General features: G+C 41.8%; 4 protein-coding genes across 4 annotated transcripts in view; 2 read left to right on the forward strand and 2 right to left on the reverse strand.

Moving 5' to 3' along the window:
• Positions 1 to 498: 498 nt before the first annotated feature.
• igldcp (Ig-like domain-containing protein) lies at positions 499 to 5,801 on the forward strand. Its single transcript, XM_076301617.1, has 6 exons — positions 499 to 824; positions 2,911 to 3,024; positions 3,193 to 3,540; positions 3,903 to 4,181; positions 4,551 to 4,604; positions 4,977 to 5,801. Exons 2-6 carry the CDS (start codon positions 2,955 to 2,957, stop codon positions 5,051 to 5,053), a joined length of 828 nt encoding a protein of 275 aa, XP_076157732.1. The 5' UTR covers positions 499 to 824; positions 2,911 to 2,954; the 3' UTR covers positions 5,054 to 5,801.
• An 80-nt stretch (positions 5,802 to 5,881) lies between these two features.
• On the reverse strand, positions 5,882 to 16,807 carry vps52 (VPS52 subunit of GARP complex). Its single transcript, XM_076301615.1, has 20 exons — positions 16,707 to 16,807; positions 15,937 to 16,021; positions 15,795 to 15,847; positions 15,621 to 15,696; positions 15,369 to 15,436; positions 14,842 to 15,017; positions 14,100 to 14,250; positions 12,191 to 12,291; positions 11,952 to 12,084; positions 11,578 to 11,635; positions 11,199 to 11,332; positions 10,552 to 10,707; positions 9,630 to 9,748; positions 9,327 to 9,450; positions 8,607 to 8,702; positions 8,292 to 8,399; positions 7,844 to 7,909; positions 7,555 to 7,666; positions 7,238 to 7,356; positions 5,882 to 6,565 (listed from the first exon to the last, which is right to left on the reverse strand). Exons 1-20 carry the CDS (start codon positions 16,794 to 16,796, stop codon positions 6,419 to 6,421), a joined length of 2,172 nt encoding a protein of 723 aa, XP_076157730.1. The 5' UTR covers positions 16,797 to 16,807; the 3' UTR covers positions 5,882 to 6,418.
• Positions 16,808 to 17,044: 237 nt separating this feature from the next.
• rps18 (ribosomal protein S18) lies at positions 17,045 to 19,734 on the forward strand. The gene is made up of 6 exons (XM_076301619.1): positions 17,045 to 17,127; positions 17,803 to 17,901; positions 18,016 to 18,102; positions 18,214 to 18,315; positions 18,560 to 18,651; positions 19,611 to 19,734. The coding sequence occupies exons 1-6, from the start codon at positions 17,125 to 17,127 to the stop codon at positions 19,684 to 19,686; spliced, it is 459 nt and encodes a 152-aa protein (XP_076157734.1). The 5' UTR covers positions 17,045 to 17,124; the 3' UTR covers positions 19,687 to 19,734.
• An 831-nt stretch (positions 19,735 to 20,565) lies between these two features.
• LOC143140601 (E3 ubiquitin-protein ligase RING2-A-like) overlaps positions 20,566 to 25,382 on the reverse strand; it is a 6,356-nt gene continuing 1,539 nt past the window's right edge. Inside the window, exons 3-7 of the mRNA XM_076301618.1 lie at positions 24,966 to 25,126; positions 24,176 to 24,391; positions 22,610 to 22,933; positions 22,049 to 22,274; positions 20,566 to 21,588 (exon numbers count right to left, since the gene is read on the reverse strand). Coding sequence (XP_076157733.1) covers positions 21,433 to 21,588; positions 22,049 to 22,274; positions 22,610 to 22,933; positions 24,176 to 24,391; positions 24,966 to 25,126 — 1,083 coding nt within the window. The 3' untranslated portion in view covers positions 20,566 to 21,432. The remainder of the gene's footprint in view (positions 21,589 to 22,048; positions 22,275 to 22,609; positions 22,934 to 24,175; positions 24,392 to 24,965; positions 25,127 to 25,382) is intronic.

Here is a 25,382-nt window from a genome sequence, read left to right on the forward strand (position 1 = left end):
CTTTGTTTCGTTGAACCAAACAGTGATACACCCCCAAATCAGACTCTTTCACTCCTGTAATTAAATACTTCCATGGGTCAACTCCATTGTTTGAATCTGGGTGGGGGTTGTTCGCATTCTGGATCCTTATGTAAGATTTGGAAATTTTACTAAATTCTGTGGCCATCACTGGTTTCAACTCATTGTCCCGGTAGTGGAACCATGAAACTGTATCAGGCTGACTAGCTGTAGGCCTATGTGAAATATTACAGGACAGAGTGGCATTGTCATTGGGTTGCACAATGTAAGTCTGAGAGCTAGCTGCAGAAAGATCTTGTCCAGCACCTGCATGAAAACCAATTAAACAATCAATCAATCAATCAATCAATCAATCAATCTATCTATCTATCTACCTGTCTGTCTGTCTGTCTGTCTATTAAACTCTCTCATAGGCTATCATACATCTACTATTTCAGAATATACTCACATAATAGAAGCAGATTCAGTGTTAATGCCAGCCAGTGCACCATGTCTGCTTAGGCTGAGTGAATTGTATGAAGTGGACTGAAGGAGGGTCTGTGATTTCATTATTAGACGACCCGAAAGCTTAAGGGGGGTACAGGGGGTGGGATGACTTTGACAATGAGGACAAGGTTGAATTTTCCTGACAGCTTATTTTTTTGTTGACGAGTTAATGAGCTGCAAGCTGTCTATTTCTGCTAAGTTTCTATTTCTGCTAAGTTTCGTTTTGCTTCGTGGTGACTCCAGACGATGTCTGTAATTCGGCTCAGTCTCTCATCTCTCCTCTTGCAGATCACACCCCATAAGAGTGGGGCACAACTTGGGTGAGTATTTTACACTTACATAATAGCAATTTATGACAATTGTAATAAATCAAAGTCAAGGAAAATGGTCGTGGGCGCAAAACAACGACATCCTTCGTGCATGCTATATGCAATACAAATAGGCGCTCCATAAAAGAAACAGTGGGCAGTCACGGGCAATCTGCACAACAGTCTGCAAAGAAGCATAGGCTACTACCTGTTAGAAATTGAGATAGTGGTTATATCTTTCCATCAATATTCAGCATTGTCATATTTTGAAATAATGCATTGAAGCTGGTCGACAACCATTTAGACTTGACATTTAAACAAGTTCCAGTTTAAACATCGTTTCCATGTGACCTGATCCTTTGGACTTGTAGACCTATCTGCACCTTTGAAATGAATGAAATGTAATGTAATGTCATGCACTGAACATACATAGTTTGTGTTTGGTCAGCCCATAGAAGCATGTACGTAGCCTACCAGTGCGGAGTGAGCAGCTGAGTGAGTGAGTTGATATGTTTAGAATTTTAGCTCTCGTTTTCGCTGAAGCTGTGTGGGCGGGGCCGTCCCAGTTTCACGGTGAAATTGTGTCTTGCAAAGAAACGATTCCACTGTGTAAAAACCAAACTGTGTAAAATACCACAGTGTAGCTTTGCATTTTCAACCGCTGAAAATATAAACAAGTGGTTTTCAAAGAAAGAAAGAAAGAAAGACAGACAGACGAAACAAGCAGCTGGATGTAGCCTGCAATATGGGAAATTAAATGCTACTGTGGGGTTTAAGTTTTTTGACAGAATTATATGTTGCACAAAATTAAGGATTATTTATTGCTCTATGCAGGCCTTAACCCATTATCTATCTATCTATCTATCTATCTATCTATCTATCTATCTATCTATCTATCTAACTAACTAATGTATCTATCTAACTAACTATGTTTAAGGAAAAGGGACAAAGTTTAAGTAGGACACTAAGAGGGGACAACTTGATATTTGTAGTGAGACCTCTTGGGAGAAGTGGCTACACATATTTATCATGTCATAATTGGAAGTTAAAGTTGTGTCTTTGAAAAGAAACTCAAAAATCATTATAATAACAATAACATGCTTTGCTTTGCACACTAACATCCTCTGTGATGAAAAAATAAACATACCATAGCCTAAAATTTCAAATAATACACAGATATGGCCTTATTATGGATTCTATGCAAGACCTGCTCAATAAAACAAGCGCCCTCTGTTTCATTTGTAGGTGACTATATCTAATTTAATTGTTGTTATGAACTGGATATGTGATGATTCTGTGAATACTGGATATGGGGCCCCCGTTGTACAATGCCCGCATACCACAAATAGTGCAATCATACAATCAATGAGAGCATGTGGTTATAAATTCTTTGATGCAACAGTTGCTTTTCTGGGTAATTTTCTGCGGCACACCTGATAAACTCTCACGGCACACTAGTGTGCCCCGGCACAATGGTTGAAAAACACTGGCTTAACTTGCACTTTACAGTAAGTGCTGTAAAGGAAATTTTAAACATCCACTATGGACATTGAGAGAAAGTGGAATAGAACATTATGTCTAATATTCCAATATATGGTTTAATGTTCTGCATTTCTCATTAGTGGGTCACTTTGATACTAAAAGTATGATTCTAGGTAATGACTGTATGATATCTGTACTGTCCCTGTGTATATCTGTGTGTGACTGAAGTTAGAGATAAGCGGGAATATTATGACTGCAGTGTTTCACTGTTCTGCATGGCTGCGTCAGTAGCTATCTGCTCCAGATTGCCAGGTTGCCACTAATCAGAGTCTAATTCAGTGTAGTCCACGTGAGATGGGATGACCAACGCCATCTCCTGTCAGCCTGGAAGGATACTTAAACCCTAACTATTTCCTTGTCTAGTTAGAGCAGCTGATGGATCTTTGTGAAGTCATGCTGTCTCTCCCTAGATGCGCATCATTGTAAATAAACTCTGTTCCTGATTTTTCATACTATTGGTCTGACTGGGTCTCTATTAAATCTATGGTATCAAAATTACCATCAACATTAATGGGTTAAGTTAATTTAGCTCAGTGTGTTTTTGGATCCTAAACAGCCAAACCTGTACATCGATTGAAGATAGACCTAACCAGATCAGACATGACCAACCACCCTTCAAACTCAACTACATCAAACCTACCACTGTATCTTGGGATTGTCTTATCTGTCTGTGAGTACTTTTCCATCCATCAGTGTGTGTACTTTTTGTACCCGTTTTGTGCTTTCATAATAAAGTGTGCTGTCCAACATTATTCTTTTAGCCTATATTTAAATATCAGTACTTCTGACCAACATAAAGTACGCCAATAAGAAAACAGTCCCTGTTTACACCCTACAGGTTCCTCTATCCAGGGTTCGATGATCTCCACATCATGTGATGTAGGGCAGTCTGCAGTGCTGCCCTGCCTGGTCTCCTCACTTCACCAGTCTCCACCCTCTCCTTACATACAGTGGCTGAGCACGTCGGAAACAGTGTTTGAGGGCATGGGCACAGAGAAGTTTCAGGGCCAAGGGTATGAGGGACGAGCCAATGTGCCCCAGCAAATGCTGGAACAAGGCAACTGCTCTTTGTTTCTGGAAGACGTCCGGCTGACGGACTCTGGCGTGTACGAGAGCTACCTGGTGGTTGGCAAGACGAAAGTGAAAAGGAAGGTTTTGCTGCAGAGTGTTCAGTTCATTGTCAGGGGTAAGGACATTAAACAAATGTGGCAAACTGTAATATCATAATGTGTTTTCACTTGTCCACTCCAAGAGTTTCGGTCATCTAACAAAGTGGTAGAGTTGTAGTGACAACTATTTAATAAATAGCAAAATGGTATGTATTTGGTACATGCTGCTCCCATAGGATAAATTGTACGATACAATTGTCTTACTGTAAAACTCAAGCCTGGAGGATCACAAGAAGGTCTGAATAGTTTTTAGTACCAAGCACGATTGTTCGTCCCTTTGGATGCACCCAATGACCAAATTGCAGGCAGTTTGTATTTTAAAAGGTATTCCATGTCTCTCATCCCTTTTCTACCCCTGTTCTTCTGTCCGTTTCTGTAGACCACAAGCTGAAGAAGACAGTGGAGAGGGGGAGGGACCTGGAGCTGGAGCTTTACACTCCTCAGGCCAAGCAAGTGGTGTTTCAGCCCCGGAGGCTCTCCCAGTGGGATGTCCTTTGGAAGAAGAAAGGGAAAGGGTCCCAGATGACCCTGCATCCCCGGGCCAGGGAAGGCAGCTTGACAGTTGTCATTGAAAACATCACATGGAACGATGAGGGCACCTACCGTGTGTTGGATGAAAATGGATTGGCTCTGAGCACGGTGATGGTCACAGTAACAGGTGAGAAATGCCCTGTAGACACTTGTAGTTCAGTTGATCATGGCATTGTGCCAAGCAGATATGATGGAACTCAGTTTTGGGCCTTTTGGCAATGGACAGTGCTGTCTGTGGGGTCCTGTGAGCTCAATATATGGTTTAAATACAGATGAAGTGGCCACTCCACTAACAAGTCTTGGCTATTTATTTCCATTGTTTCCACTACTCTCATATCGCAATGCATAAATGTGTACATTTAGAAAAAGGTAATTTCTGAATCATTGATGTTGCCTGCTTCAGAAAAATGAATGAATACCACCAGACAGAATGTTATTTGTGGAACTGTTGCAGCCTGTACTGGTTGTTTATCCAGTCTGTCTTTTTGCGATGTAGAACCTAGCCCTGACAAGCCAGAACAGACTCAGCAGAAAAGGGAATTCCTTGAGGGTAAGCACATTTGGTCATTATGGTAAACATGGACATCACACAGCAAATATGCAGTATCTTTCAGCCACATAGGGCCCTAACTGAAATGGCAGGCAAAGTTCAAAGCCTGTCCAAAAGCAACGTTCTCCTGCATTACTTATAGCAATCATGTCTCATGTGGGAGTATTGAGATGATTCATTAACGTTTGCGCTTTAAAACACCTTGTCCATTTGCAATTTGTGGAATTTGACAAAGTGTATGGGATTAGACACCCAGACTTTACCTTTTAAATACAACATGTGGATGGTGGTGTCTTTGGCTGGCACAGAGAAGTCATGGATTTGGCCAAACACTGACAGGTCTCTTTTCTCTCTCTGTCTGTTTCCCCTCAGACCGCTCAGCAGGCAGCAGGTCCTATCCAGGCCTCCCCCTCTTTCTGCTCTGTGGATTAATGCTTTATTTCATTTGATTGAGGATGAGTGCAATGCTGTTTTCTGTTCCAGTAGTGCAGTACCTTTCTGTCTTTACTGCACATTTGCACTGTCTGTGACTGTCTGTGCTGCAGCAGCTCAGCTTCTCAGCATCCTACAATCACCTTTAGGTGTAAGTTAAAGAACATTTTAGGATCAGATCATTCATCAATGGATAACACCAGCTGCAAACCACTTACATAAGCAAATTCTGCAAAAGTATTGTGAATGTAAGACTATTTGTTTTTTATCTGTGCATCCTTTTGTTAATATAACTGACTTCTGATGTCATGTAGTGTAAATAACTTGATTGAAATTTATGTAGAGTGCGAAATAGACAGCATGAAAGACACAGTGGGATAGTTGATAGCAGAATTATGTGTGCGTATGTGTTGGAAACAGTTAGGTCAGATAAGTATGATATGAAGGTCAGCTCACCATAGACATACCACATAACAGGTACAAATATGTGGATTGTCTGTAGTGGAGTTTAAGTCAGTACATCTGGTTGAAAAAAAGAACCATTGTTGTGTTTGATTTAAGGGGACAGTGTATGGGTGACACTTGCAAGTCAACTGGTCTATCTGAGCTTTTTTGTTGTAGCAACTTTTTACAAACCAGGCCTGTGCTTGTGTACACACATGTGCTTGTGTACATGTGTGTTTATATGTGCAATCATTCTCACATCTCATGATATTTATTACAATTTGTACAGAACTGAATTGATAAAAGTTTTTTTGAAGATCAGTTCAAATCACTTTATTGTCTCCCTAACAGTGTATACAGGCACAGCATTCTTGCAACAGATAAAAGCAATAATCAGAATAGTTTTTTCAACAGCAAGATATTTACTTTTTTGCCAGATAGAGGACTTCCACCATTAACACTACATGATGGGGCCACAACAAGAATCAACAACATATCTGCATAAGTTAAATATATTAATCATAATAGAATACCCATTAGAATGCTTTCAAAGTCTTGCTCCAACTGTTCCATGGTTAAAACATATGGAATGCTTTAGTGTACGTACAAAGCACATATATACACAATATATGTCCATTTTTTACATGCCAGAAACTTCCATACAAGTAAAGGTACCTTCCTATCCAGTGTTAACATTTTCCAGCAGTGCCTCCCTTCAATGGTATACAACAGCACGTTGTTCTGTGAATTCCCCGCAACCACAAGGGAAACGGTCATTAGAGTGCAGTTGCAGTTTACAAGCCCTAACAGTCCTCTGGATCCCCTGATATGTTGTCATGGGTACAGTGATGTTGTTGACCCAGGCCACACTGAACCTAGCCCCTTGTTGTACCAAACTGGCTGAGCTCAGCTCTACAGGTTTTCAGTCCGTCCGTTGATCAGAAGTTGGGCTTGTGTTTCTTCACCTCCACCATCAGATGGTGCAGGTTGATGAGCTCCGAGCGCACGGCCAGACTGCGGAACGTCGGCTGCGAGAGGACCTTGTGGAAACCGTGGTAATACTGGATGAGCTGAGTCAGAGCCCCCTAGTGGAGAGGAGGGAGAAGCGCAACATCAGAAGGCAACATCAGAAAGCCCAAGGGACAGATCCAATCCATTTGTGTGTCAGAGGCATTTACTGAAGCCCTTTTAGTTGGTAAGACTTCATTAAGCCTTAAAGGTGCTATAAGTGATGTAGGGTAACGTCACTTCTGTTGACATTCAAACAAAACAGAGAGCTAGCTCGCTACTCCCTCCCCCTCCCTCCCGTGCAATTGAAACTCTCCCAAACACGCATCTCGTCTGTGATTTGCTGGAACAATTTGTTATGTTGTTATGCGCAGGTTGTTTTGTGGCCGTTTTTGGAGCTTCGGCTGTCTACGGAGACCGCGTTTTCTACAGTGTATTCGGGACACAGGCAGCTAGCGGATGGTGAGGTGATGTTTGCTGTGTTTAACAAAAAATGTTTTAGCTTAGAAACCGCGTTACATCGCTTATAGCACCTTTTTAAAGGATCTTAAAATGCCACCATATAGAACATCTTAATAGGAACATCAAATTATGGTCACTGTGTTCTCCTTTTTAATGAAAGCCAAATATAGCAGAGAGAGAGAGAGAGAAAGAAAGAAAGAGAGAGAGAGAGAGAAAGAAAGAGAGAGAGAGATAGAGAATAGCCTTTTTGGGTCAGTTATGAGCTGTGCTGGGTGAGATTGCTCTACCTGAATGATACTGGTGCCGTTTTTAAAGTTGGTGAAGGACCTCATGACATCCTGACTCATAGCCTCCACTGACTGCTTCCAGGTGCTGGAGAAACCCCTCACCAGCTGAGTGATCCGAGCTGCAGAGAAAAGGAGAAGCAGAGAGAGAGAGAGAGAGAGAGAGACAGAAAGAGAAAGATAGAGATATATAGAAAGAAAGAGAGTGAGAGAGAAAATGGGTACAATCAGACAAAATCAGACAAAAGTGGATATAGAGGAGTGAAAACATTAGAGTTCAGAGTTGAGTAGGCCTTCCTTAAAAAAACCTTTAAACAGACCTTCATCATTCTTCAGCCGGTCCAGCTGACCTCTCTCCATCAAAGCCTCACTCTCTTTCACAAACGCAATCATGCCACCAAAGGGGGGTGACAAAATCTCCTCTATGAACTCCTAATCAACACACACACACACAAAAAAGTGGACGATTGTGGAGACAATTGAAGCTTCCATCAATTTTTAGTACATAAACAATATACGTAGTAACACACAATATTTCATATCATATTTTCTGTCTTCAATAATATTCTGCATTACTACCAGCTTTGGTTGAACGACCTCTGTGCTCACCTGAGTTCTGGCCAAGAGAAGCTGCTGGAAGCCTTCCACCTCCTTACTGTCATCAGCTGCCCTCTCCTGAAACCATCGGGGGAAACGGATACAGACACAGAGCCAGCCAGAAAGGGAGAGTAAGAGAAGGAGAGAGAGGCTGATGAGATAACTGTCAAAAGGGGTTGTTTTGGGGATAATCAAGTACTAGGTGAGCATTGTGTATCCCTGCAACACCAGCCCATGCATACAGTAGATGCATGTGCACACACAACATGTAAAGATACAGATAAGTGCTTACTTTGATGTGGTTCAACACAACCCAAACTGTCAACAATTTCAAGTAGTTTCTAAAATGTCACCTTAACAGACTCAAATTCAGGTACTTTCCAGTGATGTCAAGGTGGCCGAGATGGAGAGGGGGAAAAAAGCAACCACAGGCTATACTCCAAACTAGCCACAGCCTCACCATCAGAACACTGAGCAGCATGTCGTAGTTGTTGATGAGGAAAATGAGTTGATCCTTCCTGGAGGGGAACTCCGCAGCCATCTTTAGGACAAAGTTCTCCACTTCAACCTGAACACACACACACACACACACACACACACACACACACACACACACACACACACACACACACACATTAAACATATGCAAACAAACACAGATGTAAAAGTACCCAAAAGCTCTACCTCCACCAGCTGGTTATGTTTGGGAGGGATCTTTCTGAGTGCTATCATTTCCGAGCGGTAGAAAGAGCTGCCTTATGAAGAGTTGGCATACCTGTAGCTGAGCCAGCAAGGCATGAGTGCGCTCGTTGGGGAATGTCTGGTTAATGCTGACGATGGCTGAGGAGAACTCAGCATAGCGCCGTGTGATCTACAATAGAGAACAGTTTCACATTCATTCTTATTTTATTCTAAGTACAGTAAGACTGGGATCTTTGTGATATGGCAATATGTATAGTGAATTTCTATTGAAATGCAAGTATAGTCTTAAAATATATACAGTAATGTGCAAAAGTCTTAGGGCACCCATTATATTTGTTGGTTTAGCAATATTAATTTATTTCTCATTCTCTTTGTTAGAATACAACTAGAAGATAGAGAAAACAAAACAACAAAAACTATATTTTATGTGGTTTTAAATATTGTGTACATATTTCCTGTGTTATATGGTTATACAGTATATTATATTAAAAACAGTGAGAGGTAAATATGTATGGTCCTTAAAGAACTGCAGTAATGCAAATTCATGCAATTGGTGAAACAGGCTGTTAAACTGAGTCTGTGAATGATAAAATGCATTATAGCAGTGGCTTCCTGTCCTTACTAATAAGTACATGCTGTAAGTGCCTTAATGAATTTGACCAACAATAACTACAGACCTGCACTGAGATGTCATGTGTGCACCTGTGTGTTGGTGATTGCCCATAATGTGGTTTGGTGCTTGGCTTAAACAATCTGTGCACACAGATTTAAACAGTGTAGTGCGTGTCCGTACGTAGTGTGGTCTTGTGTCCAGCACGCCCAGTTTCTGAGGGTCAGTGTTGCGAATACTCTGGATGTTCATCTCCAGGATGAGCTCAAACCTTGGCCACAGTAGCTCCAGTACTGCCTCCCAGTATCTGCACACACACACACACACACACACACACACACCACACACACACACGCACACACACACACAAACCAAACACCCATGCACATTAATATATGTTGATGTTGCTCAGATGATTCCCACCTCACAGACACACAGTTATCTACATAACTGAGACCGTATTTGTGGTTTGTGCTATGAACTGACTTGTCCATCGCCGGAATGTTCCTCTTCGCCGTGATGGTTTTGAACCGTAGGATGATGTGGATGCACAGAAACACGGCGATACTGTCATAACAGTCCGATGCGTAGGTGGAGATGTTCTTCTGCAGAGATAGAGATGGCAAGCAGAAAGAAAGAAAATTATGAGAGGGGGGTGGGTGGGGGGGTGAGACTGATCACACCTCCTACTGATGCTGCATCACACCATGTCACATGTACTGGTGCACCATCTCTCACACACTCTTCAGAAACCACAGGAGCCCAAACATGCATCACTCTTCGCACCCTACTGTGCACCCTACGACCTTCCTGGCAGAGTTCATCCTCCCCCAGTTTACCACAGTCTGAACCTTGTACATTAAAAGCATGTATCTGTAAATCAGACCTTTCCAATGACGTCACCTTAGATAGACTTGAACACTACCTGAACTGATTCATGATTCAGGCCAGAGGTTAGTTCATTTAGATAGATATATACTTTATTGATCCCCTGGGGAAATTCAAGGTCTCAGTAGCATACAGACAACACACACACATTCACTAACAGCAGAAAAAGTAATTAAAAGTATATAATATAAAAACACAACTAAGCAATAAGGACAGTAGAAGATAAAGAATACTAAATATACTAAAATACAAATTATACTAACTAACACTTAATCTAAATCAATTCTAAAAACAGTATCCACATAGTGGTGATTAATCAATCAAGAGGCGCTTGCAATGACTGAGGCAGGTAGATTTAGGGACAGACACAGATACTTGCACAGCGCTATCAAGGGCCCAGATATCCATTGCTGTGTCCTGGGGTTAAAGGGTTAAACATGGCTTTCCTGCGCATGTTGCTGAACATACCACATGTGAATTTCACTCTCTGCACCCTCCCACAGAGGTGACCTGGTCTTACCAGAAACATGCCGAGTGTTTTTCCCATGATGCAGTTGAAGAGGTCCAGCGCAGAGTTGCCAGCCACCATGAAGAAGTCAGACAGGAAGAGGTACTCACGGCAGCCATTATCTAACAATGCAAAGTGCTGACTTCGGAACAGCGTCTCATAAGGGTACTGGAGATGGGAAAGAGGAAGTATGTTATATATATACCTATGTTTAAACAGTGCGTATGTACACACACACACACACACAAATTTGTGTATATATTTCGCTGTGACTGAATTCAAATCTGACACTGTAACTGTGTAATTTTGACAGTTAGCTGTGGAATGCATATATAATTATGTGTTATTAAATTTGGTTTAAAACCAGATAATACATTTCTAATTTCCATGATAACAGTAGCAATCATTGCTGTTAGTGTGCTCTGTGGCATGACCAAGTCTAGCTCTGCCGCTTTGTTTGTTTGTTTGTGTGTGTGTGTGTGTGTGTGGGTGTGTGTGTGAGAGTGAGTGTGTGTGTGTGTGAGAGTGAGTGTGTGTGTGTGAGAGAGAGTGAGTGAGTGAGTGAGTGAGTGAGTGAGTAAGTGAGTGAGAGAATAACTGTGTTTCTAGGTTTCCAGGTGTCTGTGGTGTGTGGAACTGTGAGGTAGTGGTGTGGTTACCCTGACGTCTCCTCTCTGAGCGGTGTGGGGGATGAGGATGGGTCCCTCCAGCTCTGCTGGACTCAGCACTGCCCCCCGCTGGCCCAGAGTGAAGATGGTGTTCCTGCTCTTCAGGGACGGCTTGGAGAAGAAACCTGCTAAGCTGTTAAGGATACATCACTGGGTACTGAGATATAAATGCATTAACCTGATAAAGTAATAAATAATAATTTATAATAATAGATAAAATAATAATTTAACCCTTTTTTTTCCAGTCATTTGGTCCATGATAATATTGCACACAATAAAACTATAATGTGTACAACATAGTGAAACTTCTTTACAAAGTCAAATAAACAACCCTGGAATGTTCATGATGATTGTCTGAGTGAAAGGATATCTTTCTTAGCTGTGTCCTCCACACCCATGAGGTCATCCTTGTCTGCCACGTCCTCATACTTAGAAATGATGCAAAAATATTATGAATGAAAAAAGTAAAGTGTCAGAGATGTGTTGACATTTAAGTAACATTTTCTTTAAAACTATCTTATAGAAATCCATCATTTAAGGGACAACTTCTACAAATGTGAGCAAAGGCAAAAAAAGCCTTAAGCATTACAAATACTATTTTACTTTCAGACAAAATGTTCTTATTGCACCTTTTTACTATGGTGATTCGTGACTTTTCAGAAGCTCTCCTTAGCATTTTATATTTGAATGTGGCGCCCCCTTGAGGCTCACAGCCACATTTCCATCATCTGCCTTTTGGCTCACCTGGACCTTGAGGAGGCGACTGCTGTAGGACTTGAAGTAGCTGTAGTAGATCTTGCTCATGGTGTCCACATATTCATCTCTGATCTCCTTGGCAACCGACCTCTCATTAGCGAGTAGGAACTGATAGAAGAACCTGATGAAGTAAAATAAAGGACAAAGGAATTAAAACAAGTGCATTGACAGTTACAACTGACAACTGATACAGACCAAAGCTCATTGGTAGTTGCACGCTTCTGTACCTGTACTTGAGAAGGTTGTTCTGAGGGATCTGGTAGTTGGTCATAGGCTTCCTAAAGGAGTAGATCTTTTGCAAGATGAACTCTCTGATCTTTGTCACTGCCTGCAAAACAAATACAGCACCTTTTAAACAGCTGTTGTTGTGGTCAAAAAGTCCAAATTGCCATCGGCTGAGCCCCTTCTTATCCAGACTCAACAGACTCATTCATTGTTTGAATCTATGGACAACTTGTGGATACAGAACACGTGATCTGGGCATTTAAATCTATGTCACACAGAGGAACAAGTCCGCCTGAAGGGGGGTACCCCAGATATGACCTTCATGTTACTAATTCAATTCAATTCAATTCAGTATATTTGCTAGACTCATGTCCAAAAGCTACGCAAGACAGAACAGATAAAAACAAACAAAACAAAACAAGCAGACAAACAAGAAGAAAAACAAATACAACAATTAAAATACATACAGACATTTCAGCCAATGCACTCTCAGTCTGGATGTGTACCTGGAGCAGCTCACAAAGGGATGTAAGAGTGCCATCATGATACTGTTGGTGGACTCATCTCGATGTTGCATAAACTTAAACATCAAATTTCTTAAAAGTGCTTTCAGTGTGCTTACTCCTACAGATACAAACATCTGACTAGCACTGCCTCCTCTGGGAACCTTGAGTAAAATTTGCATTGCATCATTGTAGGCAACTTTTTTGTAAGAAGACCACATATGGGCAGTATAGAGTGGTGTGCAGTAAGCTTTGAACAGAGCCACTTTAACTTAAGTAGAACAGTAACTAAATTTACGTGCTATGATGTTTGCCTGTGCATATAACTTACAACACTGTCTGTATATGTCATCATCATCATTCATATCCTCTGCAATACAATGACCAAGGTATTTAATCTTTTTGCATACCTCAATACAATTATTGGCTAGTTTGAACACAGGGAAATTAATTAGGAGAAGGCCTCGCAGATGCACAGAAACGTATTTAGCATTATTAAGACACTCCGAGTCAGAACTGATAAGCATATTGTCTTTAAACTTAGCACATAATAAATGACAATAGGCATGCAATACCAGAAAACTTATATTTCTGTTAGATAAAAGTACCCCCTGTTGGAAAAAAACACTACCTGATAATAAAAACTACTTGATGTTTTTGTTACTAAATGTAAACATGAATTAATCCCATATGGTCTGAAAATCAATTAGAAAGATAATCAACAGTAAAACGCTCTCATGAGAACCTGTCTGTGTGTTTTCTTCTGGCTGAGAACTGACACAAAAAAAGTGTAAACTAGGCAGGACCTTGACTGATGTGATAGGTGTAAATGTAGCTGAATTGAGTTTATAGGTACATGAATAGACCTCTGAAGTTCCCCTACAAAAAAGCTACCATCTTTGCCCATATAAGAAGATCCGGTATCTTGATATTTTATCTATGAGAAAATAACATGGGGATTTTTAATTATCGCACCTGTTAAACTTTTGCAGGGACAAAGAAATCGGAAATGCAGACATTTTGCTCTACACAGTTTTGTCCTCTGCCTTCGAGTGGATACTCTGATCTTCGGCACGTGAAGACATCACACTTTGATCTTTGCTACCCCACAGCTAACTTACAATAAAACTTGCCATAGGTAGTTAGCTTCAATTAACACCCGGATCTCCTTATATGGGCAAATATGGCAGCTTTGGGTACATTTTGTAGGCGAACTTCAGAGGTCTATTGTATGTCTGCATGCTGCTGAAGTGTGGATCAATAAACCTGTCGTGTGATCTATGCTGTGGGAAGCAGTGAACCTCTGCTCCATTTCAGACAGACATTTACATTTACAGAACAGGCTCTACACCTCTTCAAAGGGCTCCACTCTGTCCATTCACCTCTGGTCAAAACTCCTTGCGCTCACCTTGATCTTGAGTCTGTCCACAATATCCTGGATGTCAGAGCAGGCCAGGGTCTCTCTAAAGCTGAGCTCCTTGGCAAAGTTGATCTTGTTGTTGAGCTCATGTAGCTGTTCCATAAACTCTTGCTCGGTAACAGGGCTGTCTAGTATTACACTAGGAAAAAAAAGAAAATGCAAGCATACTGTGACTGACTACCTGAGAACACTGATCAGCACATAAACTCAGGCCTTTAAGGACTTTAACAGATGTATGCCCTGTCATAACAGGTCATTGACTTGATTTGTCATGAATATAAAGAGGAGGTTATTGCACAGAGTTTTTTTGTGTTTGTTTACAAGTGATAGGCTTGTTCATCGTGATGGAGTGTCATGTTTGGCTTCTTACTTGGCTGGGACTCACTTAAATAAATAAGATCTAAAGATATGCATCTTAGATGAACACCCAGCAACAAGAGAGAAATTAATCTACAGTGTTTCCCATACATTGACTTATTTGTGGTGGCCAACCACAATATCAACATTGACCACCACACAAAGATTTTCCAGGTTGTACTAAATTGTGCTTAAATCTGGTTCATCATAACCACACTACGCTAATTTGTTAAAAACTGTTGAATTCAAGTTAATTCTGCAAACCTACCCCCACAAATAGAATTTAGTTCTGTGGGAAACACTGAATTTTTGAGGCTACCCTTCACCTCCACCTTTCACTTCCCTCCCTCTCTCTTTTGCATTGCGGACTCACGAGATCATGGCTCCCGGCACCACCAGCTCATCCACCAGCTGGCTGAGTTGGCTCCGCACGGCCTGCCTGTTCTTCAGGCGCATGTTCATGCTGACGGACTGCTGCTGCAGCGTCTGGATCTCACTGCTGATGGACGACAGGTCACTCTGAAAGCTGCTCAACATCTCCTCCATGCGCTGGAAGAGGCCGGGGTAGGGAGGGAGAGTGAGTGAGTGAGAGACAGAATGAAAAAGAGAGCAGTGTTTCCCATACATTGACTTATTTGTGGCGGCCCACCACAATATCAACATTGACCACCACACAATGATTTTCCAGGTTGTGCTAAATTGTGCTTAAATTTGGTTAGCATCATAACCACGCTGCGCTAATTTGTTAAAAACTGTTGCATTCAAGTTAATTCTGCAAACCTACCACCACAAATAGAATTCGATTCTGTGGGAAACACTGGAGAGCGCTTCGCAATAAGAGACCACTCTGCACTCCGTGATAATCAGAAAAGCAAAATTAAATCATGGTGAATATCCTACCTCCAGTATTGAATCACATGCCGTTATCTGGTTGTGAAGAGATGCAATATTCTGGCTCTCTTTAATATCTATCAGTCTTTCATCAAGGGTCATTGGTACAAAACTGGCAAATTGATTCATTCAAAATATAATTGTAACCAGATGACTAATTTAGAGTACTACCTGTCTGATATACCTAGCACTGAACCAGTGAAACATTTTGCCCAAAACAATTACGCAATGAGAGAAAGTGAACTGATGCATGAAGGATACAGTCTTTGATTGAGGCCTGTTCAATGCGTTGGAGCTCAGCTTCCACTTGCTTTGAGTACTGCCGAAGGTCAACCCCCTAGTTAGAAGAGTTAGAGGAGCACCAAAATCAAGGTTCTTTAATTTCAGGCCATTTTTATAACGCTTACAATTAAAGAATTCAAAAGCAATCAGTACCGTTTTAAGGGCCTCCTTTACCAAATCGTCTTCCAGATTGGCCTGGATGTGTACTGTAAAACAAATACAGTTAGCAACAAATATCTGCCTAATTAAACAGGTGTGCGTAGTGTGTATAAAGTACAAGTGAAAGAAAACTTACTGTCCACTTCATCCAAGATGAACTCATCAGTGGTCAAGTCTAAGTCACCCAGGTTAAGTGCAGGAACCAGATCCGAATCAGGCTTCTGTTGACATGGGTGAAATTAGCACTGGCCTTTTTCTAATGAAAGGACTTTTCCTGGTATATATATCAGGACAACACTTTCAAATGATGCCTTTGCACCAAATACCTTGTAAAGACAAGTTTATTTCTAAAGATGAATTGATCTTTCATATTTAACACTATTTCAATTTGCTGTACACAACAGCCTGCCTGGACATGTATACCTCTACGTTTACTGTTGCAATTGTATTGTATTGTATTTCGCAGAAGTCAAGTCGTGCGGGGAAAAAACACTATTTGTATGGTTTCCACTGTTTTGCGGCTGCATGAAATGTCACTGATAGCAAATTGTGATTATGAAACTAGGAAGTGACAACGTAGCTGGATGTCATTTTTGTTCAGCCGCAGCTACTAGCTAAAACATTAGTAAGTTAGACCATGGCGTACAGGTGTATGGGGTTTCACGTTCTCATAGAATATATCAACATGCTTAGTAGTTTCATTTCAATCGAACAACCAGCAAGTAACATTAGCAATCAATGTAATTAGGACAAAATTGTCCTAAAGTCACCCTTCCAAACAAGTCCTGGACTAGCCGAAATAACCTGTTAGCATGACTTTCCACTGCCAGTTGTGCTACCATATTATATCAATTAAAATAATGCACCACAATAGAAGACCGTTTGGCATAGTGAATCGTTTTTTACCTCATCTTGCAAATATGCCATTGCATTAGTTGTTGAGCTTTCACTAGAGATAACATCAGACCTAGCCCCACTGACCACCGCCTCCGCCATAGTTCCTCTTGTCTGAACTACAACGAACTACGGTGCTACACGGTTTGATGATCCTCAGAAACACTGTGTCTGTTGACACCCATGAGTAAGATATGCTTGATTAAATTACAATATTACACACAACACTTCAGTAAAGGAATTCACCATACACTGTTTGGATATGATTTTATTTTTAAGCTTGTCTACGTTAATATTGACAAGGAACATATTTTGGTTGTATGTTACACGAGCAATTTATTAAGGGTGGACTCATTTCCTGCGAGAAGTCAACGGATAAACTCTCGCGAGAGCCCTTGAAGTTCCTCTTTGAACGGAACCTGTTTCCAAGATGGTGAGTGTGAGATTTAGCTTCTACTATAACCAAATGAATATCTTGATTCATCTGCTTCTGTTTGTGTTTTGTTAGAAAGAAACGACTCGAATATGATCATTAAATACAATTGTTGTCTACTGGAATGCGATATTTGTTGGACAGATTATGTATTTAATGTAGGAACACACCCTGTAGTTGCCAGCTAGCAACCCTATGATATTCAAGCCCGCGTCGTTCTTGAGCATGGGAATAAAGTTGACTCCAGAAAGGCTTTCTGGTTCTCCGAAACATGTATTACTTGTGTCGTTTTTCCCTCTTGGTCGGTGTGAAACCAATGTTTAAATGCATACTCAAGGGTCATAAATACTGTACCCCATAGGTAAATATTAGCCTATACAGAACTAGCGATGCTAGGTTAACGTTAGCTGGCCGGCTTGGTTTGCCATCGATTTGAGAGCCAGCATGCATGTTGACTTGCCATGCTGGAATTTTTGTAGTTTAAGTCGTCCCATAAAGTTACAATGTGGTCACGCCACGGACAAATGACTCGAGACAGCTTAAATAGTTGCTTGGTTTCCTATTTGCTTGGGGAATTGAACGTATAGATCAAACAGTTAGCCGGCTGGGAGCCATTCAACTTTGTGCATATGAAGGAGGGCCGACTATCTTTTAATGCATTGTATGGTCTTTCAGTCTCTGGTTATTCCTGAGAAGTTCCAGCACATCCTTCGTGTTCTTAACACGAACATTGACGGTAGGAGGAAGATCGCCTTCGCCATCACAGCCATTAAGGTAAGCCTACTCATCCTTAGGCAAATAGTAGGTACATAGTGTAGCGTGTTGCCTTCTTGCTTGAGGTCTATCTTGGTATACACACTGATTCACAAGTGGGATACGTTCTTTTAGGGTGTGGGTAGACGATATGCCCATGTCGTCCTGAGGAAGGCTGATATCGACCTCAGCAAGAGGGCTGGAGAACTCACAGAGGATGAGGTATGGTTCGTTGTGATTTGAATGAATGTGCAAGATGCCATTTTGCTAGTAGTGTTACATGGGTAATACATGTATATTCTACATTGTGAATTGATTACATTTTGTCAACAGGTTGAAAGGGTCATCACCATTATGCAGAACCCCCGCCAGTACAAAATCCCTGACTGGTTCCTCAACAGACAGAAAGACGTCAAGGATGGCAAGTACAGCCAGGTATGTGTCCATGTACTCCCAGTTTACTCTGTTTGCAACTGTTAAAATGCACCACTGGTTAATGGTGTGTTGAAAAGATGCATGCCCATTTGGTATACTATTACTTGCCTTGTTATTTCAAAATATCTGATTTGTTAGCTTAAATTGAATAGCTGAATAATTACATTATGCCTTTGTGAAAAATCACAAGCATGAATTGTGTTGCACTCAGTGGTGACCAACCATGGTATCCTTTGGCTTTCAGGTCCTTGCAAACGGTCTGGACAACAAGCTGAGAGAAGATCTGGAGAGACTGAAGAAAATCAGGGCTCACCGTGGTCTCAGGCACTTCTGGGGGTAAGAGCTGTTTTTCTATTTATAAATCTTTCAAATCTCAAAACACTCCTGTGGCCTCTGAAGTGGTAAAACAGTGTCTCTGCAGGCAGCAGCATCCCGGCTATGTTTGGGTGCAAGGGCCCACAGGGACCGTGGTTTGTTTCCTGACCCACGGTCATGTCCTAGTCCCATTACGGTCTTCCCCTCCCATTAGCTTCCGGTCACTCCCTACGATCTAGATCTGCATAAGGGAAAAAAAGTCCCAACTCAAACATCTTCCTGCTTATTTTAGACCGGCTACTCAAAACATATGCACATTAAGCTTGACAATAGTCTGGTGGTCTTATGATGGCTTGTAGAGCAAACGGCAAAACTTCCCTGTACATGAAGTGACCAGTCTTGTTGCCATGTCGAGGTATTCAAATGAAAGCCAGACTGGTTGCTCTACATTTTTTACCACTTTGCCAGCAGTTTAGTCTAATGACAACAGTGTTCCTTAAACATCTGCATTCCCCTTTGGAATCTCTTCCTGTTATTCCCGTCTTTTTAATGCCCCCTTACAAATTATCCTCAAAGAACACATTGCTGAATTACTCTTTGAATTCAGAAAGCAAGTGTGTTGTATTTGAATATTGCATTTCTTATGACGTTTGCTTGAGCAGATAGGAATATAGGAACATTAGAAATTTGGCTTGAGGCGAACGTGGCATGATAGAAAGAAAAATGCCTTTCTTTTTTTTTGTTAAATGAAGGTACAGCCACTAACATGTAGTTTCTTTCTCTTTTGCTCAGTAAACAGTTGACTTATTGGTTATAGGCACTAGGCAGTTTTGTTTAGTCGGGGGCCTATGTGGATGCTGTTAAATAGTGGTTGAGCTATAACTCTTCCTGGAATGGATGAGCGGTTCTTAGCTCCATTAATGGTCTGCTTAATTGTTTGTCTAATTCTCATTGTTCTGATATTTCTCTTTCTCTTTTAGTCTGCGTGTGCGTGGCCAGCACACCAAGACCACCGGTCGTCGTGGTCGCACCGTTGGTGTGTCCAAGAAGAAGTAATTCTCTCCCTACACCCCATGTGTCAATAAATGTCACATTTCACAAAAACCTTGTTTTTCTCCTGTGGTGCTTTGCAAAGTGCTCATCTGGACTGTGAATGAGAGAATATTTATTCGCTAGGTGAGAATCTGAAACTGAGGGGGAATGTGTGGTCATTCATGGGATGTCTGTCATGAAGTCATAGGCTTCACAGATTTTTATTATAGGTCTGTCAGAGTACATTAGCAGAAAAGTATCTGAAAGACCCTGTACATCAAAATAGGAACATTTGTTTGGGAACACCTTGGGTTAGAAGACTTTCTGATAATGTGAAAAGACCAAACTTTGATACGGAGTTGTGCCAATTATCAAAGCTAATTAATTAGTACCTTTGTCCTGAATGTGCGTGGCTTTAGCACAGTCCGCAGACCTGTCCACAGCATTAGAGCAGAGTAGACCAGGCATTTTTTCATGAGTTTGAAACTTGATTACTTTGCATAATCTTATGGATCTGGGTAGTTGCTGACTCCTTATGAAGTCTGACAAACTCAAACACATTTGAAGGGAGTCTAAAGCTAGCAAAGTTTTGCAGATTACCTGTTCCCAAAGACTTCTAGGTCTATTGGCGCTCAGGACTTGTAAAGGCTGCAATGTTTGACTCGATTACTTCAGGTGTTGTCAAACGTACACCTGGTAGTTTTTATTAATACTTATATTTCCGTGAGTTTTGAACAAAAGATCCTGTTTGGACCATATAAAAAAAAAATCAGGACCCTATAATCCCTTGTGGAGATATGTGGACTGAAGTTAAATGTCAATTGTTTTCAGTAGCCGTAAGGCTGTTTTAGTTTCACCTGATCAAGTAAAAATGGAAGAATTTTGACCAGAAACTTGAACAGCTGTTTTCATCAAAGAATTTACCAAACAGATTTGAGTGGGATATAGCTGAGGGGCAGTTCACATACAGAAGACTGTCCAGTAAGAAATGAGATTCAAATTGGAATCTAAAATAACCCATCCTAATGTAGATTATGGTTTGGAGAAAGTGCATTTAGAAACTTGATTTATATACATTTAAAATGAAAGCCAGGTCTTGAAAAGACATTTGCTCTTGTTGATTGTGCCAAGCAACTTTCATGCGGAATGATCATTTACGATTCTGCAAAGCAGCCCCTTATATAGCTATAAAATTGAACATTGCAGTAATAGCAGAACTAAAACTTTACGGTTCTAGGCCATAATTACATGTTTCTTTGGTGCACACCATGGCTACTCCGTAGTAACAATATTGTTTTCTAGTTGATGGCAGCTTTGCTGTTCTTTATGACAAACATGGGTAATAAAAATGCCTTCATTGTTAATTAGATAATTGTTCATTTAAACATCGTTCTGTGCTGGGTGAGACTGACTCAAGTCCTCTCCGTATGCATAGGGTTGTGAAATAATAATAAAAAAAAGTCAATATTTTTTTTCAAGGTATGGTACTGACTGACTTCTGAAGAAAGAAGGTAGTTAACCTTGGCATTATGCAGATGCAAAAGTCCTTAGCATCCTTACTTAAGGATAACATTTCAACCCCTATACATGTCATGCCTCCAATTGTGTCCGAAGCCAAGAGTCCTTTCACCAACCACTGCACAGGTGACACAGGGGTAGAGGGTGTGGTTTAGTTGTGAGATTCATCAGGCTTACAGTTCCATGCTGTAGGGACAATAGAGCAAGCAATGATGAGAGACACGGATCTCTTATCAGCCTCCTTACAAGTCTTTACAGCTGTGATGAAGATGACTTCTCTGGCTGTGGAGGAGACTGCTGCTGCTGCTGTGGCTGGTCCTGGGTAGGAGCGTAGTAGAGCTCCAGAGGTTTGTTCACCTTCCAATACTTCTCATTCACTAGCTCCAGAGTCAGGGAACCATTCAGAGTCTGAGGGACGGAGGGATGGGATGTTGGCAAAAGAAAACCAGACGAATTGTGGAAGAGCGCAACAATAACGTGAAGAGATGCTGTTAAGTATAGTTAGTTAAGTTAAGTATATAGCTTATTGAACTGAATTTGTACCCTGATAGTTCTCTCCTTAAACCAACCAAGGATCGAATAAATAACCTTCAGGACTGACAGATTGCTTCAAGTAAATTTTTTATAGTATTTCAAGGCACTCACCAAGAACCCAAAATTCCAACAGATTCTTCATTTCATTTACAGTACATAACCTTAGTGCCCCCCAAACTAAGGTTATGTACTGTAAATTAAATGAAGAATCTTTGAAAATTTTGGGTTCTTGGTGAGTGCCTTGAAATAGTTTATTTACACTGAATGAAAATTCCTTTATATGCATGTTGTTAATAATTTCATGCATTATGGTAGCTTGGTCAGATGTACTCACAGAGAACTGGCCGCCGCTGGTGGTGATGTAGATGGTGTACTGCTTCTCACTGACATCTCGAAGGCGGACAGGAGCCCTTGTCCTGCTGTCCTCATCCCCATCTGCTGTCTCTCCTACGCCAGGCTCCTCCGCCGGACGATCTGTCTGTCTCTCCTCCAGGGCGATACGCAAGGCCAGGTACTTGGAGAGGTGGTCCACTGTGGCATTGGCAGTTGTTTTGACATATCTGAAAACAGGACGGGGAGAAAATTACTCTAATGAAACTGCAGGACACCATAACGTTTTGCTACGTAAAAAAAAAACTCATGTAATGCACAGTCACTGTGACAAAAAAACCTTGGGGTTTATGCTAGATGTGCTGTCGTCTAGTGAATACCGGAATAAAGTAATTCTGTGTGTATAATCTCAACAAGGTGATTTTAATTAATTTAATTAATGAAAACTATTGAGTGGGTCTTGCTGAAGGAGGATTGTGAAACCTTGAACCTTCCCGAAAACCCCAATCTGTGGTTGCCAAAGGATAATTGCTGGCTGTGCCAGCCAGACAGGCCTCTGTCTCACCTTGTCTGGCTGTGCAGGTCAGTGTTCACTAGCAGGGGGTGTGGGTGGAACACCAGCTCGATCTCGGACTTGGTGCTGTTGCGCTGCAGCTTGCGAGGTGGGGTGGGGCTCTCGCCGTCTGCCTCGGGACCCGACTCGTCGGACCCGTGTGGCCTCTTGGCTCGGCTTGGCCCCGCCTCTGCGGCGTGATTGGTCAGGAGGGAGGTCTGGTGCGAGGGGGCAGAGTCGTGGGAGGCGTGGGAGCGGGCGTCTGCGTTCTCCTCGTCCCCACTGAAGGTGGTGTTGTCACCGTCGTCCTGCTGAGCTTTGCGCACCCGCAGAGGTCTGTGAAAACGTGGGATTACACACTAGAACTAGAACTGCCTGGAAAGGGATGTGATCATTAGGGATTCACATCCTCAGATGAACCTTACAGTAGTGGCTAATTAGAATGTTAAAAATCATACAGCGGATTGCTTCTGTATTTGAAACATTTCAAAGCACATCAAGCACAACAATGCAATGCCAAGCTTTCTATCAAATAAAAAGAGAGAATAAAAAAAGCAGTATACACACTGGATGTTTGCTTTATTCAGGTATGAATTGTGTGACTTGTCAGCGCTAGCCTCAAAACTCCAACTCACCTCAACAGTGTTTACAGATGTGCCACAATTATTGGCACCCCTGAAATTAAAGTCTTTCTAAAGGCTCCCTTTGCCAATAAAGAGCTTTTAGTCTTCTATAACATCTCATGAAGTCTGAGAACACAAAGCAGGGGATTTGAGAGCATTCCTCCGGTTTGATTTGAGAGGATCCTGTGGTCCTCTCTTGTGCATGCTCCTCTTAAGCTCACCACATTAGTTTTCTGAGGAGTTCAGGGAACTGAGATAACCATGGAAGAAAACAGTGTTCACTAAACCATTTTGTGCTGACATGGACATATGTTATAGATCATTTGACCTGCTGGATGATCCAATCATGACTGTTAGTATAATGGCAGAGGCATTCTGATTTTGATTTAAAATGAACTGACACCATAAACCCTAATATGATTCACTGAGCCTTTGGATTAAAAACAGCCCCAGAATATCACAACCCTCCACCACCTTGCACTGGTCTGGAGTTATTTTCAGTATGGTCATTCTTCTATGAACGCCACTGCCGTTATTTGAATTGTGTACTCAAGTGACGAGGGCTTCTGCTCTCTGTGAAACTTTAAATACCTTAATAAAACAACCACTCATAGATTACTGCTTGAAAGCTCATAAGCACTCTGATTACCTTAAATAAGTTGAATTAGTTTAGAAGATGTTCTAAGGGTCTTCTTGTTTTTTCCTTTTAGAGTAAACTAGCACCCGTTCAAGACTGATTTTTGTCCTCATTGTTTCCATTGTGAAACTAAGATCAAACAGCAAAAGATGTAAAAAAAAGTAAAAAAAAAGAAAAAAAAAATTTGTATTAATCTTTACCAGGGATGCCAATTAATGTTGGCGGGCACTGTATTCAACTGCAATCATATTTCTATCTCTTGGCAAGTACGGTGAGAGAGACAGACCCCCCCACCCCCACCCCCTGTTGACCCTCGACCTGTATTTGGCCTGCAGGCGGATGCCCTCCTCGATGCTGAGGATGAGCGGCTGTGGGTTGTGCAGCTGCTTGAAGCGGTCCAGCGCGCGCCGCTGATGGGCCTCGTACTCGTCCCGGCTCGGGTAGATCTTCGAGATGAGGGCGTCGAAATTGGGGTCGTGGCGAAGCGAACGCTTTGACACCAGCTTCTTGCGGCAGGTAGGGCACTCTTTGTTCCTGGGAGGGGGGGAAGAGAGAAAATTATGGGAATCGGTTGAGTAAGATATAATCTTTTTTGACTCACATGACCTCGGTGAGATTTTAGGATTGAATCAAATTTGCCAAAAATGTTGCCAGGGCAACTGTTATCAGCGTGGTTATTTTTGGCATTGGGTATTTGTTTTCAAAACAGCAGGGGTTAGCTATTAGGAATACTACTTTAGTAGAAAGAGAGACTGAACAAGAGCATACTATGGAGAATGCACATGTTATACTCAAAGCCTTAAAGGGGATGTGGTAGCTAGTGTATGTATGCCACTAACTACTCAAAATGTATACAGAGCTGGTCTGACATATTGTTGACTCCCTCAGCTGTTCATCTTCCCATCCAAGTTGCAGACCTCATTTTAAAGTGCAGCTTGTTTTGCTAAATTGTGTGCTTTCAGTGTTCCGTGTGTGTGTGTGTGTGTGTGAGTGTGAGTGTGAGTGTGAGTGTGAGTGTGAGTGTGAGTGTGAGTGTGAGAGAGAGAGAGAGAGAGAGAGAGAGAGAGAGAGAGAGAGAGAGAGAGAGAGAGAGAGAGAGAATACACACCCTGATCTGAGGGCAGTGACAATACAGTCATTACAGAAGCGATGCAGGCACTCTTTAGTGGTCATGGTCTTTTTGAGCATATCCAGACAGATAGGACACATCAGCTCACTATGGAGACTTCGGGGAGATATGGCAATTTCTGTTCCATCCATGATGGCTTCCTGCCAAAAGACAAGAAGTGAATAGGCAAGGCCACCGCCACCCATGACACGCACACGCACACACACACAGAGTGGGGCAGCCGTGGCCTACTGGTTAGTGCTTCGGACTTATAACCGGAGGGTTGCCGGTTCCAACCCCGACCAGTAGGAACGGCTGAAGTGCCCTTGAGCAAGGCACCTAACCCCTCACTCCCCGAGCGCCGCTGTTGTTGCAGGCAGCTCACTGCACCAGGATTAGTGTGTGCTTCACCTCACT

This window comes from Alosa pseudoharengus, unplaced genomic scaffold, assembly GCF_046254945.1.
Source record: "Alosa pseudoharengus isolate Yale_2024_CS ecotype anadromous, Long Island Sound unplaced genomic scaffold, YU_APseudo_1.1 YU_APseudo_1.1_scf_23, whole genome shotgun sequence".
In the NCBI taxonomy this organism is placed as follows: domain Eukaryota; kingdom Metazoa; phylum Chordata; class Actinopteri; order Clupeiformes; family Clupeidae; genus Alosa; species Alosa pseudoharengus.